Source organism: Fukomys damarensis, unplaced genomic scaffold, assembly GCF_012274545.1.
Source record: "Fukomys damarensis isolate Sample0158 unplaced genomic scaffold, DMR_v1.0_HiC HiC_scaffold_17, whole genome shotgun sequence".
Taxonomy (NCBI): Eukaryota; Metazoa; Chordata; class Mammalia; order Rodentia; family Bathyergidae; genus Fukomys; species Fukomys damarensis.
The window spans coordinates 78,372,044-78,393,222 of record NW_022900929.1 but is presented as its reverse complement, the minus strand read 5'-3'; the positions used below and the strand labels follow the sequence as shown (position 1 = coordinate 78,393,222).

At 42.5% G+C, this 21,179-nt stretch overlaps 1 protein-coding gene across 4 annotated transcripts in view; it reads left to right on the top strand.

Annotated features, from left to right (window-relative positions):
* Nucleotides 1-21,179, top strand: part of Atp8b4 (ATPase phospholipid transporting 8B4 (putative)) — a 214,737-nt gene that overhangs the window by 21,882 nt on the left and 171,676 nt on the right. For all 4 annotated transcript variants that reach the window (XM_010638545.2, XM_033765227.1, XM_033765228.1 and 1 more), the window contains one exon: nt 16,597-16,655. In XM_010638545.2, coding sequence (XP_010636847.1) covers nt 16,597-16,655 — 59 coding nt within the window. The remainder of the gene's footprint in view (nt 1-16,596; nt 16,656-21,179) is intronic.

Below are 21,179 nucleotides of genomic sequence, written 5' to 3'. Positions count from 1 at the left end.
TATTGGGTCTATGCATCACCCCAGACATTTCGCATTTCTTTTTAACCAACATTTTTGAGCCCTTTTTACAAAGCAGTGAAATAGTCACATTCTCACAGCAGTTTAAAAATTTATGGTGGCGATGATGGCTTCAAACAGTCTGCTAAAGTCACCCCAAGGGCTGCATTTGTGAGTGGAGCAGCTGTAGGGAGCTTTAGCCGACAGGGGTTGCTGGGGGAAGCACCATGCTGGGTCCTTTTGGATTCAGTGTCCGCAGCCCTTAATAAAGGCGCCTTGCACTCATCCACCCTCTCTCCATCTCAGGAAGCACAGGCTATCAGTGATATGTGTGAAAAGATGCAAGCCAGACACGGGTGTGGTGGGAAAACCACCCTCCCCCCCAGGCTTTATTCTTTATTATCTCCATGTTCATGTAAAGTCTCCTGTACTTTAAGAAGCAAAAATTCCAGCCAATTGACTCAGAGTTTTGAGACATTAGGATTAGGGGATTTTTTTTTTATTGGCCTTTGGGTGAGTTCTCCCTTTGTGCATATGGCACAGGTGAGACCCAAGGAGACAGGATTTTCAAGTATGTGTGTGTGTGTGTGTGTGTGTGTGTGTGTGTGTGTCTCTGTGTGTGTGTGTCTGACAGGGCCATCTGAGGAGATGTGTTCATGTGTGAGATCCCTGATTCAGATCTCATCGTTTTGGGAATACAGGAGCAAAAGAAGTGGTTAACAAGGGCTTTCTGTAATCCTGTAAAGCTGCCGTTGGCTGGAAGGTAGCGTTGCTCCGTAAGGGAAGCCCTGAGACTGTTTACGGAGCTGGGAAGAAGCAGCCCGGCTGCTGTGGGTCTTCCCTGAGCCCCGGGCGCTGCTGCCTTTGTGTTTTCTTCCTCCTTTAAGAAAAATATAAAAAATTATATTTATGACCGTGTTAGTACAAAGGCAAATATAATTTAAACTGGATTCATTCTTATGTATCTATTACTGTTTTATTCTTTTTTTTCCTTCTGATTGTAAAACAAATGGAAATTAAAATCCTTTTTTCTGTGGGGTGAAGAAGCAGCCCGGCTGCTGTGGGTCTTCCCTGAGCCCCGGGCGCTGCTGCCTTTGTGTTTTCCTCCTCCTTTAAGAAAAGTATTAAAAATTATATTTATGACCGTGTTAGTACAAAGGCAAATATAATTTAAGCTGGATTCATTCTTATGTATCTATTACTGTTTTATTCTTTTTTTTCCTTCTGATTGTAAAACAAATGGAAATTAAAATCCTTTTTGTTCTGTGGGGCCCTTATGAGCATGGCAGGCCCTAGAGAGTTTTCCTGTTGTGCTGCCTGGATGAGTTGCCTTGATCCCTACAGAGCTGCTGGCCTCCCAGGACAGCAAAGGGACCCACAGCTTCTAAGGCAGCTCCTCTGCCAGTCTTGGTGGGCCTCCAGGAGGAAGCTCTCATGACTTTGCAGTCATCGCTGCCGCTGTAAGTCTTACAATCATGTGGCACTGCAGACCCGTGGGACACCTATGTGTTTTCACAACACAATCAAAATCTTCACCTTTCCCCCCACAGCTCACACAGACGTTTGATTTTAGGTGGCTGTGATGTAAAATGGTCAAGAGGGTAAGATCAACGGCATAGGAATTTCCTGGTTTTGACCAGAGTGGAGCGTGGCTGCGGGGGCTCTGCTGATATCCGGTGGTTGTCTCCAAGTCACAACAGAAACATGAGTCAGAAGCAGTAGCAGGAAACTTGGGTTCCACCACTTCTCAGCCCTCTGTACTCGAATCCTCTAAGCCTCCTCACCTTTCTTTGAAAATTAGGGCTCAGATCTCCAAAGGTCACTGTGAGAATGAGTGTAAAATGCAATGATACATGCGAAGCCATTTCAGGAGCATTATCTGCCTGTTGGATTACTGAACTAGTAGATATATGGTAGAGAGTTTATTGATTTCTAGTTTTTTTTCTCAAATCCCAGGCTTTGCCGAAGAGCTTTCGTCCAGTGTTGTGCTGACATGAGTGCTGTATGTAAGCTGGGCCTCCTATCTGTGGAGAGGACTCTTGGGGCTCTAATTTAAGAGGATATCTGGGAGCCTGGGGCCTCTTCTGGCTCCTCCAGAACTGTCGGTTTCACAAGGGCTGTTCATTTATGGGACTTCCACGAAGGTCTGCACTGTGGACGGTGCTTTGGTTGAAATTAAAATACCTGCTTTCTGAGCTTTTCTGTTTTCTCCTAAAATAAATGTTTGAGTAACAAACAAGCAGTAATAGGACCCCGGGGTCATGATCGTCCACGCCAGCAGCATTTTGGATTTTATAAGTTTTGTTCACTGTTGGAGGAATAAAGTCCACATTTTTTCTACATAATCAGATTAGTGCCACTAACCTTTCTCAAGCATATTCTATCTAGCAGGCACTGTATTTGTCTTATGATAGTGATAAAATAAGTAAATAACAGTGGAATCTATCCTTGTCAATGCATATAAAAGTATGTAATTTATGTATATGTACGTGTGTGTGTGTGTGTGTGTGTGTGTGTGTGTGTATGTGTATTCACTGGTTTGTTTCTTGAGATAGGGTCTTGCTGTGTAGCTCAGTCTGGCCTCGAACTCACTATGTAGACCAGGCTGGCCTTGAACTCAGGGCAATCCTCCTGCCAGGGCCTCACAAGTGCTGGGATGACAGCTGTGCACCACCTGGCCTGGCTGTATTTGCTTGAAGAGTGTGAGTTCCCTTGAGCCTATCCTTTACTGAATAGCAACAAACTCAAAAGCTGTTTTCTCGAGTAGCTTTGCAGTTATATGCAGGAAGGAATTGGTTGTTTGAACTTGCTTTTTGTCTGTTATAGTAATTTGTCAAATTGGATCATGCTTTTTCGAAATTGACTGTTTTCTTAGTTTAATGGAATGAGTCCGTCGAAATGAAGCACACACCAAATGGTACTGCACAGTCAGTGATGTACTTAAGACAGTGCTGGCTTCATGGACGCCCTCTCAGGATTTTATATTTTCTGATGAGTTTTTTTTTCTGTATTTTAATAACTTTTTGGTGTCTAGAGGGGAAAGAGGATGGAAAATACTTTTGGTGCCGCTAGAGATGCAGTTGGTGTAGAAAGATGCGAAGAAGACCGTGGAGACCTTGGATCCTTGCTGCTTGGCCAAGGACGGCAGGCACGGCCTTCCGCAGGGTCCATCAGCCTCTGGAGAGAGCAGGAGGGCAGCACAGGAGTCCCTGGTCCTGGGTAAGGCTGGGCTCTCCTCCTGTGTTCACGCAACTTTGGACTAGAAACCCCGGGGTAGAGGATGTGCTATAATTTACAAATTTGCTACCACAGTCATTGTGCAGAGCTGGCCAGGGAAAACGCAGAAAAGAGAAGCCCACGGCCTCTCCAGCCTTCTAGGTCCGTGAGCTCCTGTAACTTCATCAGAACCTGGGATTCTGGAGGCGCGGAGCCATCTGATGTTTTACTGCTCAGGATGTGGCTTAGCTGGGGCTGCTGGCCTAGACAGGCAGTCACCCAGGGTTTCCTGGAGGGAAGCTGCAGACCGTGCCACACCCCATTGTGGAGTCAGGGAGCGGTGCTGGTGGCTTCTGGAAAGTTCTTCTGTCTTGGTCTTTGCAAGTCTTGTGAGGTTCCTCCTGCATCTCGTGCTGTAGCTCTGAGGAGAAGGTCTTCCCTGGACCCCAGGAACCCTGCCTTTGCGGGGTCTTCCTCCACAGGAAGTATTTTATGACCATGTTAGTACAAAGGCAAATATAATTTAAACTGGCTTCGTGCTGGGCATTTAGCTTAGTGGTGCCGCCACCCACCTTGCAAGTGCAAGGACCCGAGTTCGATCCCCAGTAACAACAACAACTACAAAACAACAATAAACTGGCTTCGTTATGAAGTATCCATTAATTCATCACTGTTTTATTTATTTATCTTTTTCACTAGGGGTCTTGTCCTCCATCTTGGCTTCCTATTCACGCCCATGGGGGCGACTCTCTCTTTTTTTTTTTAACCGAGGCAAAAACAATATTTTAATTTCTATTTGAATATTTACAACGCACAAGATGGGATAGTAAGACTTTAAAGAGATCATCACTAAGCATAATCTCCATGTTCTGAGCACAAAGATGCTTTTCAAAATGCAGTTGTTCTTAGAATGACTGAACTGTTTGTCTTACATTCAGGTCTTGTCTGCCACACAGCAAATGAAAACTCATGTAACAAACTTGAGTTTTTTGGTACCAGGGATCCAACTCAGGACCTTGCGCCTGTGAGGCAGGTTCAGGGTGGAGGCAACTCCTTTTTTTGTAAGTATATTTTGATTAGTGAATATTAATTTTACAAAATATTGGACTTCAGGGTGGTATTTTCATATATGCATATAACAGGTAAGGAAGGCTCAGGTTTTTTTTTTTCATTGAGTTTACTGGTATTTTTTAGGTATACAGTAAGGTTACATTCATCGTTGGGATCTTGCACCTTTACATGACAGGTCTTGTTCTCATTTTTTCCCCATTCCCCTGCCCTCCGTTCACCCCTTCCACCCCTCCCTATTTAAAGACTTTGTTTCCATTTTTTCCTCTTCCCATATTTTTTCTTTTCCCTTCTTTCCTTTCCCCCACCCTTCCTACTTCCCCTACACCTTTAGCCCTTTTCTTCTGATTTCACATTATCAGTTATACAATTTGGATCTTATTTGCACTTTTAGTTTTTCACACTAGAGAAAACCATTCAGTATAGGCTCAGGTTATTTAAACAAAGAAAAGGGATCTGATTAAACTCCCAGTCTTGGGGGTCCAAGGGCACAGCTCCGGGGCTGGTTCAGCTGTAGTGAGGGCCTCGTGCAGACGGAATCACAGCGCGTGGGGTGGAGAGATTGCTACTCCCAGAGGAAGGAGGAGAGTGAGTCAGGAGCCAGACCTCCCTGGGGCTCAGGGAGCCTGAGTGAGACGTGTAACATTTCTGTATTTATGGAGTTAATGTAGAGATGCTGCGTGAGGGTTTTCCGGAGAACAGAAACAACAAGACATAGCATCCCATCAGGGTTTTCCTTCTATGAAGGCTACTTTATTAAGTAAATTAATAAAAGTTTGACACACTTGTATTTAAATACATGACAGCATATTAAATGGAATTAAGTAAGGCCCAAGATCAGCAGTCGGCAGGCCAGCCTCACAGGAAAGGCAGTGAGGCAGACGTGGTCTGTACCAGCAGGCTCAAGGCCCAGGCAGAGCCAGAGTTTCTGTTCAATTCAGAGTCAGGAGAATCTGACGTCCCCGGGCCACAGCAGGAGGGGCTCCTGCTTAGTTTTTTTCCTCTTCAGGCCCTTCTCCAATCGAGGGGGACCAGTTTACCAATGACCCCACTCTCAGCCAGACAGACTTGCACACAGGAAGAATGTTTGCCCAAATATCTGAGCACCCGTGGCCCGGTGCAAGCTGATGTGCAAAATTCAGCACCACAGTCGTGCTTAAATTTGTCAAGAGATCTTTGAATTTGCCTTTTTCTCCATTTAGTCTCATCGGGTTTTTTTTTTCCTTACATCAAGACTACATTGTTAAATAAATGGATGAAGTTTGGACATATTTATATTTAAGCCTGTCATGTTGTAAGAATCTACCAAAATGAAGCCTATCAAACTGAATAACCAATAGAGAGTGAAAAAATCTATTATCCTACTATTTGTTGTTTCACAATTCTTTTCTCTTTTTTATTCCTTCTTTGGCACAAACCAAGTATTTTTATTATTTGATTTCTAGCCATCTATTAGCTTGTTAGTTATCGTTCCTTTAAAGTTCTTTCTGTGATTAGGATTCATTTCTATAAAGATGGCTTAGACTATTTAACCACATTCTGAATAATGTAAGAGAATTAGAAAATTTTAACTCTTTATTTTGTGCAGTTGTTCTTGTGCATTTCATTCTTTGTCTATTTTAAATCAAACAAGTAGTAATAATAGCACATGTATTGTCAATACGGTTGTTATTTGTACAGTTTTATTATTTGGCCATTATTTATATGGTCATTATTTGTGTAGGTTTACCAAAAATACTTTTGTTATTTTTTTCATTTTTCTACTTTTGCCTAGGATAGATTTTATTGTTCCTGAAGACTTTCTTTCACTTTTTTTTTTTAAATGGGGGCTTCTGGTGATTAATCCTTTCATTTTTTGTTAGATAAAAATAATCTTTATTTTGCAATTATTCTTGAATGTGAATATTTTTACTGCATGCAGAACTCCCAGTCCAGTAGTCATTTTTTCTGGCCCTTTGGAGATGAAATCCCATTGCATTCAAATCTCTACTGATTCTGAAAAGCAAGCGGGCAAATTTGTGCTACTGTGTTGAAGGCCTTTGCGACTGGCTTCTTTCTCTTGAGATGAAGAGCTGAGGGATGGGTCTGCGTATAAGAGAGAAATGGTACATGCTGTAGGCAGAAACAGGTTCCTGCCCCAAAGACGTCCAAGTCCCAACTCCCAGCAACTGTGAATCCATCCCGTGAGGAATAGGCCTTTGAGATGATTCAGCCCAATGCAGCCTGAGGGCTTAGAAGGAGGAGCTGTGTGGCTCACAGTCAGAGAAGGGATGTGAGGGCCAAAGCAGAGGTCACTGTGATGACAGCCATGCACCCAGAAAGGTGGGGAGCTTCTTGAAGCTGGAAAATCCAAGGAACGTTTTATCCCTAGAGCCTCTGGAAGGAAAGTGCCCTGCTGACACCTTAATCCTGGACTTCTGCCTTGCAGAACTATAGGATCATCCGTCATGTTACTTTGAGTCACTAAGTTTGTGGTCATTTGTTGGAGCAGCAATAGCAACCTGAGGGATTCAGAGAGGACCACGTGGCTGCTCTGTGGCGAACAGGCAGCTGCGGTGGGCAGGAGGAGCGGCGACATGGGAGACAGAGGTGACAGTACCTGGGCCAGTGTGTGGACAGCAGGGGGTGGTGAGGAGTGGCCGGAGCCTGGAGATTTGCCACTGTGCCTTTCTGCCAGAGATTCTGGCTGATGCCTAATTTCTCTTTGTGCATGCTTAGTAGCTCATTGTTTTTATAGGTAAATAGAATGAATTTGGTTTTTCCTTTTATTTTTTTCCCTGGGGACTGATAGAACACTAGAGGGAGCAGTTGAGGCGGGATGGTGCTGTGAAATGTTTATTCCTCCGGGTACATGTTTACGTTACATAGTGCTTACGTTCCTCATGGGGAGCTGGTACCTGTGCACAGTGCATCTCAGTGCATTTTATTTCCCTTCTCCTCCTCTTCCTCCCCTCCCCTTCCATCTCTTGGAACCTTTCCCATTTGCAAAAATCTGCCTCCCTGTTTCCTATTATGTCTTTTATTTATATTGTGGGGTTCTCATATAAGAGAAACCATGTGATATTTAAGCGTGTGAGTCTCATCTGTTTCACTTACCATTATGGTCTCAAAATGCATCCATTTTCCTACAAATGACTCAAAAATGTCCTTCTTCTCTGCAGCCTAGTGCTCCATCGTGTGTAAATACCATGTTTTCTTTATCCGTTCGTCTGTTGATGGACGTACAGGCCGCTTCCAAGTCGTAGCTATTATAAATCGTGCTGCTATAAATATGGGTATGATGCCTCTCCTAATGCCCACGGTTTTCCCCATCTCAGTGAGCAGACAGCTTCTCCCACACATCTTTTCTGTGAACGACTATCTCTTAGCCTGGATCAGGCAATGGCAGAGAACTCGCCCCTCTGCTGTGTGCCCGGTCACCTCCATTCCCTTCAGCATGGCCAGGCGAGCGCAAGGACTGTGAGCACACCGAGGACTCAGCTTTGCTCCTCTCCGGTTCCCGGTGGCTCCTTGGGTCTCTTCCTGCTTCCCTGCTCTCCGGGTACTTGTGGGCTGGTCTGCCCTCTGCCGATGGTTGTCTCTTCTGTCTCTGTGTCTCTTCACTGACTAACGCATAGCCTTGCTCAAAGGAGCTCAGTGAATATTTTAGGGATAAATCTCTTTCTCTTGGCTGCAACAAATGTTATTTGAAGCTGAAATCTAGAAACCATGTATATGTACTAAAGAAGCTCAGTTTATTGCCCCATGCACCTTAAAATGACAAGCAAGAGCTTGTGTGACCCCTGAGGTACGTGCAGAGGAGAAACCTCCTTAGATTTCCTTCTCTCGTGCCTTTTTTACTCCTCCTTCCATTTTAGGACAGGTAGCTGCTTTCCCATGAGGGGCCAGAACTCGACTCCCAGGAGAAAGTTAACGCCCTCCAGCTTCCAGGCTTTTATAGTCCTTGGGAGCAGATCCTGAGATTTTTGTCCTGCAGAGAGAAAGAAGTGGCTATTTTCTATTTTTAGAAAAAGTATTTTGATCTTGGCCCAGTCCATAAAAATGCAATTTTTTTCGCTATAGATAATCAAATTGTAAAAGAATGTGGAATTCAAACAACAAACCAGAACTGGCAAATAATAAGAGATCTTTCCAAGAAAGCGGCCAGTTATGAACAAGGCACTTGGAGTGTTTTCTCACAAAGACCACCCGGTGTTTCCAGGGGAGGGCACTGGGTCTCACAGGAAGGTCTCGTGTGCAGCGAGTCAGGGCCTGCAGGGGGCGCCATGTGAGGAGGCTGATGGGTTGGGCTGTGATTTGAATTAACCCTGGAGAACTGCGAGAGAGGCCTATTCTTTTTCTCCTCAGCCACTGGACACAGCCTACTCTACTTTTCAGTTTCTTGTCATCTCTGCCCAGTACCACCCACCATCTCCAGACGCAGAAGCCCTGACAAGCCTCTTTCAGAAGGAGGCAGTTCCGTATTTGAGTTCTGGCTCTACTGCACCATCTCGGTGGGCCTTTATTTTCTTTCTTGACTGTGAGGTGGAGCCAACAGTAGTAGGTACCTCATGGCATTGTTTTGAGTATTCATGAAACATTTCATACAGGACCTTGCTTTTAACAAGGGCTCATAAACATTAGCTTTCCCCTATTATCATTATTGTTATAGTAAGTCTTACATCTCCAGTTGCGAATCCACAATCACAAAAAGTGACATAATGAGGACTTATCTGAAGATTTGATTGATTTTACTCATAATTTATATCATCCAGTTCTTAAATGTTAGAATAAGAATAAGTCGGTCAGCATTTTCTATTTTCTTGTGAAGCTATAGTAAACCATGAAGGGAATAAAGTGACTAATTAATCAAATTTTCCAACTCTCTGGACCTGATGAGCAGTTGGCTCAGCCCAGAGGAAAACAAACACAAGGCCCTTTAGTATTTGTTTGAATCCCTTAACTTTGTTTTCAAGCTCTTTTGTGAGGACAAGAATTAAAAAAAATTTTTTTTGTGGGAAGACTTTCTTTTTTCCTCTTGCCTCAATTCTCTTTAGTTTTCTGCTTAAATGTCAATAAGTCCCAGAAGTTGCAGGTCACCCCTGGGTTTCCGTAGGAAATCCCAATTCAGGACACATATTTTTCAATTGTATCAGAATGTGTTCTTGGAGTCCAATCAGGAAATCTTGGAGGCTTGGGATCTTTTCTTTAAAGCTCTCCCCACGCATTGTTCTGTCCTCATGTCTTTAATGAATTGCCCTGGCTTCCAACCACACAGGCCAGATTGTGAAGAATGAAAGGAAATTAAGAAAGGAAAAATCTTAAGTTATTGATTTAGCTTCAGGGAAATTTTCTGAGACTTCTGACTCAATCCCCCAAAATCAACAACAACCTCAAACCCCAAATGACACGCCATGTTGGGGAGACATTCTTCAGTTTTGGGATGGGTACCAACTTTTCTCAAAAAATGCCAGCTAGGCCTCAGGGTTTTACAGGGGACCCCAAATTCTCCATAGCTCTTTATCATTTCCTGATTTGGGGGCTAAGGCCAAGAGCTCAAGAGTGACTTTTAAAACACATCTGATGAAGGACAAAATGCTTTGGAGTTAATTGAAGAAAGACAGTTATAATTATGGATTAGGGAGTCATACTTGCTCTGATCACTCAGGGGTCTGGAGGAAGCCTTCTAAATCTTCCTTCACTCTTGTTCTTGTTAGGAGAGCTTCTGCCGCCAAGGACTAGTCTTAAATACTAAGGTGTTATGAATTCTTCACAGACAAAGTAGTAAAATAAAAGAGAAACAAATGACTTCTTTTCTCTTGCCTTCTGGGGGTGGAAGATGGGTAATGTAGAATCTATTATATTATATTATGATGGAGAAGAGCCCAGATTAGGCACTGGGTGTTGCCTTCAAGGGGCTGGAGTAGAATCAATTGGTATTTGCCAATTTCCACTGAAAAGATTCAGAAAATTACTTCAAGACCCCTTTGGGAATAGTCGTGTACGGGACTTTGTGTCTGACAATGCGAAGCTTGGGTGATTTCCCGTCCCCCCACCATTTACTATTTTTCAGTTTTTTAAAAAATGAATGTCTGGTATTTTTCTGTTTACAAAGTGTTTCCCATAAATTTCTTCATTTAATGGTTACAACACAAAATGGCATCATTGTGCCAGGGGATCCTAGGTAAGGAGAAGTCACGAGTTAAGCGCTCATACGGCTGGTTGCGGAAGGGGCTTGGGCTCCTTGCTGTAACAGCCCGCTCTCTTTTCGTTGTACAAGAGCTCTTTCACCATACTCTCATTCCTAGGAGTCATAGAAACATCTTAAAGGCACTTAAAAATTTCCAGTAGGGTTAGTCCTGGGTCCCACTTACGACACTGTTGAGTGTACCGGGGAATGCCCCCTTTTCAAATGGGAAGATAAGCATAGTGAATAGAAGTTTTAAAGAAAATCTTAAACTGGTTGTGACTTTCACGAATCATTGGCTCCATCAGATAATTAAAAAACATTATTTTGGTGGGGTAGAGATGAGCGGCTACAAGTTACATACCAGGAAAGCAGGCTATTCTTTTTGGTAACTGTTCCTTAACATTTCAGTACTTATGAAACAAGTGAACACAGTACCCTCAATTAGTTATCTTGGACAGCGTAACAGTAAGCACACGACTCAAAGAGAAGTGTTCTGTGAGTGCTTCCGTGACATTTATTTGCTTTTCACAATTTTGAGGGAACGTGAAGGCTACTTCCGTCATTTGATGGGGTGGCACTTTGAAGGTGCTGCCTATTTTTCTATATTCTAAAACGGATTAAAAATAAAAGTCTGAGAGAATTCTTCCTGTACCGATGGCTGCTCTCTTGGGTCCCTGGATGGTGAGGATGGGACCCTCTTCAGGCACATACCGTGACCAGTTTCTGTGGCTGTCACAAAAGGGTGCTGACCTTCTTATCACCGTGGTCTTCTGCTTTTGGGTCTCGTGTTTTCTAGGAAGTGTGCAATCTCAAGCTTTTTGTCACATGGCATTTAGCGCAAATGAAACTGAGAGAACTGATACTTAGAATCAATTCATCCAAATACCCTAAGATACATTTGTGGATTTATCAGAGCAGTGGAGAATGAGCACGGAGGCACAGTTATTGGCCCCTTTGAATTGTGTTTTGGTCTAATGTCCCTAGGGCGATTAAAAACACAGCTCTGAAAACTCATCTTTATGTGCTTTATATCAAATGGTGATTTCTTTCTGAGGCTTTCTTAGAGATGAATGCCTGAGCCAAGAACTAAAATACTTTTACTCTTCACGAGAAGTGGATTTACCGGCTAACAGACTTTGTGAACTGGAGAGCAGGAGATAGGCCTTCGCCTTTTCTGTGGGTTTGTGTTCACTCTGAGCAAGACCTTTGTGTCTTGCGTTTTTTTTTTTTTAATTTTATTGAGTTTATTGGTACATTTTAGGGATACAGTACAGTTACATTCATTGTTGGGATCATGTGCCTTTACATGGCAAGTCTTGATTCTCATTTTTTCCCCTTACCTCTGCCCTCCTTTCACCCCCTCCTCCCCTCCCCATCTACAAACACTTTATTTTCATCTTTTCATTCTCTCACATTTTTTTCTTTTGCGTTTTTAATGTCATTCTTAACACTGCAAATCATCACCTCTCTGTCTGTATCTCCTACTCCACTTTAATTTAAAAATTCAAGCCATTAGTTTTTCTGTTGCACATTCTTAAGTAGTTATTCTGAAGTTGCTTTTGGATGTCTGAGAATGTCTTTATTTTCCCATTCACCATTGATTGTTTATTTGCCTGGATATAAAATTTTAAGTTCAGAAACGTTGCCACAGTGTCTGCTAGCAACATTGTTGTTGATGAGAAATTTCATGTGGGTCTGATTCTTTTGTCTTTAGGGTTAACCAAATTTTTTTCCTTCTAGATTTTTTTTTTTTGATTTTTCCCTTGTTCTTGGAGCTCCAAGTTTTATGCAGATCTGGCCTCTTTCCTGCCTGGCATTTGGTGGCTCTTCAGTTTGAAGACACTTTGTGTCTTCCTTTGGTACGGGGAACATTTCTTCTATGTATTTATTTCCTTTCATCCTTTGCCTATATTCGCTTCTCCTAAGTTTTATTTTCTTACAGAAATCAACTTTTGAGAATGAAAGAGACCCTAATATTACTATCCTTGTCTTTGTTGCTTTGATACACACTTCAAGAGATTTCTTCAATCTTATTTACTCTATAGTTTGTCCGTGAAATATTTAATTTCCTGGAGCTCATTTTTGTTCTCTGTTCCCTTTGCTCATAGTAGCTTGTTCTTGCATCGTGGGTGTCTTCTTGAATATCTGCAAGGTGCAAATAAGAATAAAAAGGAAAACTCAACCCCTCTTCCCACCTGTCTGCAGCCTTGCCTTTTCACCCTGAGCCCCTCTCTGTGCACTGATGGTTTTTCTCAGGTGACTGTTGGTTTCCAGTTTGTTTCTGCAAGTGAAGCACAAGTTGCATTAACACGATTGCAGAGGTCTTTTCCCCTGCCAGCCTTCTTCTGCAAGCAGGCAGCCGACAGGGAGGCTTTCTGTGGGTGGGCAGGCAGCCTGGCAAAACCCCACAGCTGCCTGGTAAGGCCAGCTTTGCTAGGGGCTGGGCTGGCTGAGATGACATTGTGAGTTGGAGGAGCCTCTCTCCAAGGCTTGGGCACCTGCCTTTGGTTTCCTTTGCTGGCCCGCCCTCTCCTCTCTTTAGTTAGCTAAGGCAGAGTACAGGAGGACCTGGCTGGCTCTTCGATTATTGAATTACTCTGATACTTTTCTGTAAGTGAAATAGTGATCTAAACTGAGACACTTCTGTGTATGAAAAAGGGGACGTGGTTATTATTGTGCTAAGGCCCGAAGTGGGATTGTCACCCGATCCATAGCTCACACTCCATCCTTGTACTTGCTGACCCCTAATCTGAGGTGCCCCTGGGCTCCACTGGGAAGATCACTCTTCCAATTCTGGTGGCTGAAGTTACTGCTACCTCCCCCTGCCCAATTAAAATGGCCTCATTTTATTTTCTGGTTTGTTTTCTAAGATTTCTTCAAAATATACAGCCTCTGCTGCCAGACTTTTGTTTTCTAGCAAATGTTATGTTTTTGTTCTTAAACAAACAACCTAACCATATTTTCCGTATTTTCAGAAGGCAGGCAGGTAAACAGTATACTCTTTTTGCAATCTTACAGGGGAAGCTCTTTGGCTTTTTAGTCTACTGAGCATGCAGACTTGCTATGTTTTAAGTATCCTTGCCTATCACTTTAGTCCTTTTTTTGGGGAGCTGAACAAATTCAGTGATGGTGCAGGAGTGAGTTTACCCTGGTAAATTAGCAGTTTCTTGGTGAGCACTTTCCTCTCATTACTGAAATTGTGTCTGGAGGGATCCCACATGTCTAGAAATACCACGCATTAAGCCACCAAGCCTCTGAGCCTTTTCACTGGGAGTTGTTACGGGGAGTTTATTGAAAAGACGGTTTGGGCCTAGCTAGCATGGTAAGGTCATGCACGGGCAGAAAACTGGGGATTTAGAACAGATGCCAGAATTTTGCAGAGCTCACTGAAAGGATGCAAAATCTTCCACCAAAATTAATCCTTGAAAGCTCAATTCAGAAAGAACTGTACTGGATACACAAAAGCAAAGATTCAGACCTAATCATAAGAATTTGGATACAGAAAGAGGACTTCCTGCACGGACAAGAGGAAAAAAAATGAGAACCAAGACCTGTCATGTAAAGGTACAAGGTCCCAATAATAAATGCAATCGTACTATATACCTTAAATGTACCAATAAACTCAATTAATTAAAAAAAAAAAAAAAAGAAAGAGGACTTCCTGGCTCTTACCATGTCTTATGCGACAAAAGCAAAGTAGACGCCCAGAAGTGGGTTCCAAATGTCCTACCTGGGAATCACTTGGCCACGCTGGGAGAGAGCCCATCCCAGTTGTTACAGAGTGTGCTCTATACATGAGAATGCTGGGTAGATGGTTCCCACGTGGCTCGTATAGTCAAGGTTCTAGTACTCAGAGAAGGTAAAATTGGGTACAGAACTGGAGAATTCTGCTCTTGGATGTGTTTCATACAAATGTGAAATTTTAAAATGATCATCATCTGACTATGCGCGATCTAAGCTAAGGCCGATGAATATTCAAATGGCTATATCTGATTTCTACACTCGATCTTAGCCAAAAGGCCAAGAAACGATATATCTGGATTTTGATTTGGAGCCAAAGTTAAGCTATAAATGAAGTGAAGCGTGCTAGCGGGCCAGTTTAACAGCTGCCATGCAGAAAGAAGACTTCATCCCCACCCTTCCAATAGGATCTATCATTTTCCCCTCAACAGTTTTACCATTCCTGGGTTAAGGTAGGGTTATATAAATATATAATTGACACTTTTCAGCTTTTAAGTCATCACACCCTCCAAAGTGCCACCCGGGCTTTGGCAGTTTTGCTCTTTGTTGGGGAATCAACAAAAAGAATGGGTTGTGCTTCTATAGCCAGTGTTTGAAGCATTTTGTTTTTGTTTTTGTTTTTTTTTTGTTTTTTTTTCGGTGGGTGTAGAGAGGTTGCTTTCTGGAGGGTAGTAGCTTTTAGAGTTAGGGACATGCCCAGCCAGGGTGGTCAGCTGTTGACACCAGTCCAGTATTTTCTGTATCAGCAGCTGGGTGAGTCAGATTGGAAAACAGGAACAACCCCAGGAAGCTGACTGTATTAGACAGGCAAGAAGGAAACCACATAGGTAGGTGCCAAACAGATAAAACCCCCTACAAATGTAGACACCCAACTCTGACCCAAAATACAAGGTGTCATTTGTCAGGAGCAATCCCCCAGACGTGACCCTCAGGCGTGGGAGTGGAGCTATAGGAGCCATGAAGACATTTGGATTCCTCCTGGACTTTCGGGAAAAATAGTTCTTACAATTCCTGGTGTCCGGCCTATGAGCGGGTGCGGGTGCGGAAGTATAGGTCTATTCTTTTCTTCCCTCTTTTCCTCTTCATTGCCCTCATCTTTCCCCTCTCCCCCCCACTTCCTGCCCTTTGCATCTCTGTCTTCTTGTTTCTAACATGGGCCTCCAAGTCCCTTCCACCCTCCAGTCTCCTTTTTGGAGTTTGGGCTATAGGTGCCTTCTGTGTTAACACCTGTCACTCAGAGAATTAAGGGGAGCCCAGGTGAGCTGGTTCAGTTACTTACCGCCCCATTGCAACATGGACATCTGGAGATTATTTGCTGACTCTTCCCACAACTTTCATTATTCTGTCATGAGTCTTTGATCAACTGTGGTGGTAACACTCCAATAAAGACGGGGCAAGAAAGACCTTGCTACCCTCACTACAAAACATGCAGTGCTGGTGTTTCTGGGAACTGTATTTTCTGTCCAAATTTTTATTTTTGCATTGTCATAACCTTTGGGCTTATTGTCCACTTATTTTGTTATGTGTAACTGGTATTTGCGTTTGCTTTTACAAGAGTATTTTTTAATCTACTTCCAGTTAAAGGCAAATCTTGGTCTCTTTATACAACATTTCTCTTTAATTTTATTTAAAACTTTATTTTTTATTTTGCAGGAATCAAACTAATGACCTCGATTATGTTAGACAAATGCTCTACCACTGCATCCCCAGCCCTAGCATTTCTTTTGATATTCCTGGGCTGGTTGTTTTTAAATTTCACCTCTGTTTCCATAATCATTAGGTCAGTGACCTCACTGGTCATTTCTATATGTGTTTATTTTGCTGCGGTTTTCTTTTTCTTTGTTAGTACTAGGGATTGAGCCCAGGACCATCACACTGAACTACATCTCCAGCCTGTTTTATTTTTTATTTTGAGACAAGATCTTGCTAAATTGCCCAGGTAGACTTGACCAGGTAGACTCCTGCCTCAGCCTCCTTCAGTACTGGGATCACAGGCATGTGCTCCTGTGCCTGGCTTGTATTTTTTCTCAACTTGGTGAAAAAATTCCTTCTCAGGGTGCATTTCACTTTCAGTGGCTCCTTCTCCTTTAGAAATGACCTGGAATTTAAAGAAAAGCCCTTTGTGGCTCTGAAGGGGCACTGAGTTTGGAGACACACAATGTTTCGCTTTATGGTTGGCATCAAAGAGATAATGAGAAACATTTCAGGTTTCCATTTTGGGATTTTCCAACACAGGTTCCCACATTTTGCCTGGCAAAATCCAATGCTTTTAAATTTCAAAGAAAAGAATTATTGCAAACTTAACAACAATCAAAGTAACCTAAATGATGTAATTTATTGTAATAAATTATATGTTTCTGAGGGCCTAAGATTTAATTTCATACCTGATTTCTCTTTCTCTTTAGAAGTGGAACGAACTGTGAAAGCCAATGACCGTGAATATAATGAAAAGTTCCAGTACGCGGTGAGTGAAACACACTTAGCACATACTACATATGCTACATATCAGGGCAGGTCTTACTTTAAGGACTGTATGTGGGATTTGTGCTACCGGGAACCTTGTGACCTCACTAAAAATAGTGTTTGTTGGCCTTTTTCAATAGCAAAGCACCATGTGTTTCTCTAAATGTAATGCTTGCACACTTATTTCTGTTTTTCACTGAGAATGGTTGGTATGATTATTTCATGGGAAGGCGACATTAATGGCCACTCGGGGCTCGGCTATGCTGGAGTCATAGAAACGAGTTTTGTGGTGGACTTGGTGAAGGAAGCGGTGGTAGTGGCTGGTGGTTGGTGAACGGCATTTGGGGTGTTTTCTGTAAGCAATGCAGGCTGAATGTGGAAGTGTATATGTAGGAGAAAATTCTCAGGTCCTGAATGATTGTAGTCACAAAGCGAGTGATTAGCTGAACTGTGTGTTTTTCTTTAAAATGAGAGCTCTCTTTCTTTACACAGGAGGTATTTGTTCGGAATTATATCACGGGCTCTTGTAAAGAACACTTGATCTATGACGTAGCCTAAGTTAGAGTCTTTTATAAGCTCTAAGATAGAAAATTGGTAGAATTGCTTCTATAGATGATGTTGGCCCATAAGACCCACTGTAATATTGCGTACATAAGCACCTTTAATGAGATAAACTCTCAATTTGGAGGGGGGCATGTGAGGGTCACTACAGTATAGAAATGTGAAGGTCACAGGGGCCATCTTTGACAATGCTCATACAGGCACTGGCCAGAGGAGAGCGAATTTGGCTAACAAATTCTTTGGACTTTGTTTTTATTTGTATTTATTTGGTCTTTGCTGGTATACAGAGATGGAGGCATTGGGCAGTGTAGCTTGGTACTGTTAAATATTCAGCAGAGGCACTTAACAACCCTTCTTTTCTCATGCTGGGCTAGTCAGGCCAATTTATGATTATAATTTGATTTTTGATGTAGGTTTCCCTACAGGGAGTTGGTGTGCTGTTTTTATGACAGATGTCTCCTTATGAAACAGTGTCTTAAAACTCCGAGTTTATTCATCAGTTTAGTGAGCATGGTTGAAGCAAATCTGCCCTTGATGCTGGTGAGCATGCATCTTAGCCTGAGAAAGGGAGTAGAGAGCGCCTTTCTGTGCCGTCCCCTAACATACGATATTTAGCCCCTCTGGCCATCCAGATTGTCTCCATGCCTTGGTATCTGTTCTGCGGGCCATCTTTTAACTTCAGAGGATGACCCTGGAATCCCCAGCCAGAGGAGTAGAGATGTGCATGTTTCTAAACCTTGGGGAAAATAACCAAGAATAACTCATCTGCTAGGGGTGTAATTATGCTTCGAACTACTTGGCTGTGTTTACTTGTTTTCCAAGATGCAACAAGTATTTTCATTCTGTGAGTAGGAGCGCTATAAGAACAGCCCTATTTTGTTTGTGTTTTTAAAAGATGACACCGTCTTTTCTATTAGCAGTTATTTTTCACTTAATTTATGAGATATTTCAACTCTCAGAAAAGTATGGGAAATAATATGTGTGCCCACCAGGCAGGTTGAGGAGATGCTAACAATTTGCCTTGATTGCTTCAGATCTCTCTTTTACAGCAAGTCATATGCTGATGGCACAGGGACTCTTGAACTTTCAAGAAACTCTGCAGAAGCACAGAGACGTGCAGCTGTGTGCAGCTGTGGCTGTGTTCTGTTGGGCTTCTCAACCATAACGCAGCATAGCACGGTCCCCTGTACATATCAGAGAGTCTACAAGGTGCTTAGTCTGAGTGAGAACACATCAAGGAAAGAGTAAAATCCATGGTGGGCAGGAGGAAGCAGCAGAAGTGAAGAAAGGGGATGTTGCAAAGCAGAGAGAGAGAGAGAGAGAGAGAGAGAGAGAGAGAGTGTGTGCGTGTGTGTGTGTGTGTGTGTGTGTGTGAAATGTTTATCCTAGCATCTTTGGATGATTAGTGGATTGGCTCCCAGAAGGGCGCTAAAACCTATGCATAATCAAGCACAGTATATAAAATGCCTTAGTATTTCCATGTAATCTATACATATGTATATTATGTTGTGTGTGTGTGTGTGTGTGTGTGTGTGTGTGTGTGTGTGTTTGTGTATGTATGTGTGTGTGTGGGTGGTTTCCTACCTAAGGTCACCTGCTGTGGCCTCTACCCGGGTTCCCAACACAGCGGTGCCATGTGTGCCCTAAGCTGTACGGCCCCTCCTGGCCTGTCTGCCAGCCACCAACTGGGCTTCTAAACCACCTCTCTCCCAGAGTTACTGTAGGGAAACCGTAGACGGACACAACCCCAGCAGCCATTCTATGCAGAGCTGGGATCTGAACCTGTGATATGTGACTTTCGAACTCTGTAAACACGTGTTAAGAAACGCGGGGAGGCTTTTTGCTCAGTTTTCAAGGCTATCACCCCAAATGTAAGTCAATTTGGACAGACCCCAGCAGATCTCAGGGAGAATGCTCATGTGAATGGAAGTGATATTCCCACCTAAAGACTGAAACGGAAATGGGAATCAATCCAAACTTGTTATGAAAAAAATGAAAGAAGAAATGGTGAAGGCCCCTCAAATATAGTGGAAATAGTGTTTTGGAATAAGGTAGACCATAGTTTGAATCCCTTCCTCCACTCTCTTATGGCTGAATTGTGATCTTGCTCTGTTTACCTCTCTGAGCATCAGTTATTTCACATATGAAATTAAGAATTTTTCTCATAGTGTTATTCACTGCAGGAATAACATCAGATAATTTATATAAAATGTTTAATAATAGCAACACTAATATTTGTCAGATGATTTCTAAGTACCTGGCTCTGGGGTAAGCTTTTTGTATGGATTTTTAAATCCCAAATGGCTTCAGGCAAATATTCACAATAAATTTCAGATTCCTTATAAAGCACTGGGTGAAGAAAGATATTGGAGATAGAGCTGAGAAGAGATTGAGAAATTGGCTACACTTGTAAACTGTTTGGAGCAGATGTCATGTCCAAAAATGAACAAAGTGAGCTTATAAAGGTGTCGGAGTTGTGGGTAAATTTTGTAGACGATGAATAGTTGAGAAAGCAAAGCCCCTAGAATAAGGAGGGGTGAACAGTATAAACAACTGTGGAAACAGAGGCCCCTTTCCCAGATGAGCCATGCCTGAGTAAATAATTCAGCAAGACAGGTACTGATTACCTACTCTGCAAAGCATTAGCTGAGCTCAGGCAAGTTTCCTACAACCTCAGCATGGACCTTGATAGACACATAGTTAATTGCAATAAGAGTAATAAAAGTAATGATAATAATAATAGTGATAGTTTGACATGCACAGTGCTTACCAAATGAAAGTCATAGTTCCAGGTACTTTGCTACATTAAGTTTAATTGTACAGCTCTGTGAAGTACTTTTATTATCTCATCTGTATAAGGAATCCCTGAGGTGTGGAAATGTCACTTAAGTAACTCGTTCAAGGTTATACAGCTAGGTCGTGGGTTCCAGGCAGACAGCTGTCGGTCTAGCTGCACCAGGTCCTCATACACACAACCTCAATCCACAAGACCCAGGGGGCTGAAGGGGACGGGCTCACACAACCAAGTGATGGCAGTGCTGAAATTCCAAATCATATTGGTCAGAATCCAAAGTCTTGCTTCTTTTCCTATGACATTCTTTTGACCAGTCCCAGAAAACAGACAAAAAAACAAAAACAAAAACAAACCAAAAAAAAAAACACACACACACACACACAATAGATAAAAACAACTAACCAGTGACCCACCCAACCAGACAAACCCTCATCTCCCTGCCTTCTCTAAGACACCCACTGGCAAAGGTTTTATACACTCTAAGACAAAGGAAGATAAAGGTGATTAAAATTTTGCGAAGTGAAGCTTACCCTTAGCATTAGTACATGTGAATTGGGAAGAAAGGTTTACACAGAACTCAGATGAATGGCGCAATTTCCACAAATGCTAAGCCTGGCCAAGTAAACCTTTCTCTTTGAAGGCTGAAGGAAGATATTTTAATATACAGAGAACCTTAATTTATCAATAGACTCCAAAGCTGCAAAGCACATTATAAGACATAACACAGGCTTAGAAAACCATCGAAAGCACTTTGGGGAGATAAAGGATTTTGAACATAAACAAAAGACAAGATTAATGCTTCTAAGCAAAATTAGTTGGTAAATTAGATGGGATATTGTAAGAACTGGGAGATAGGAAACATAAAACTTGTGGTCAAGAGGGATTTTGGACTGGATTGCTGAAATCCAGGGCAAAGTAGGATTTTGGAAAATGGAGAAGGAGGAGCCAAGCACTAGAATTGTGGTCTCATTAGAGGGGACTTCAAAGATTCCTTGGTTAATAATAGGAATGAATAATAGCAGTAACAGAAGCACTTGTATTAAAGCATGCTAAGGTAAAAAAGTTTAGGTGTGAGAATGAACTGAGGGAAGAAAGAGTGAAAAGAGTTATAGCAGTGCTGAAATGTGTTGATGAGAAGAAGAAGAAGAAGAGGAGGAGGAGGAGGAGGAG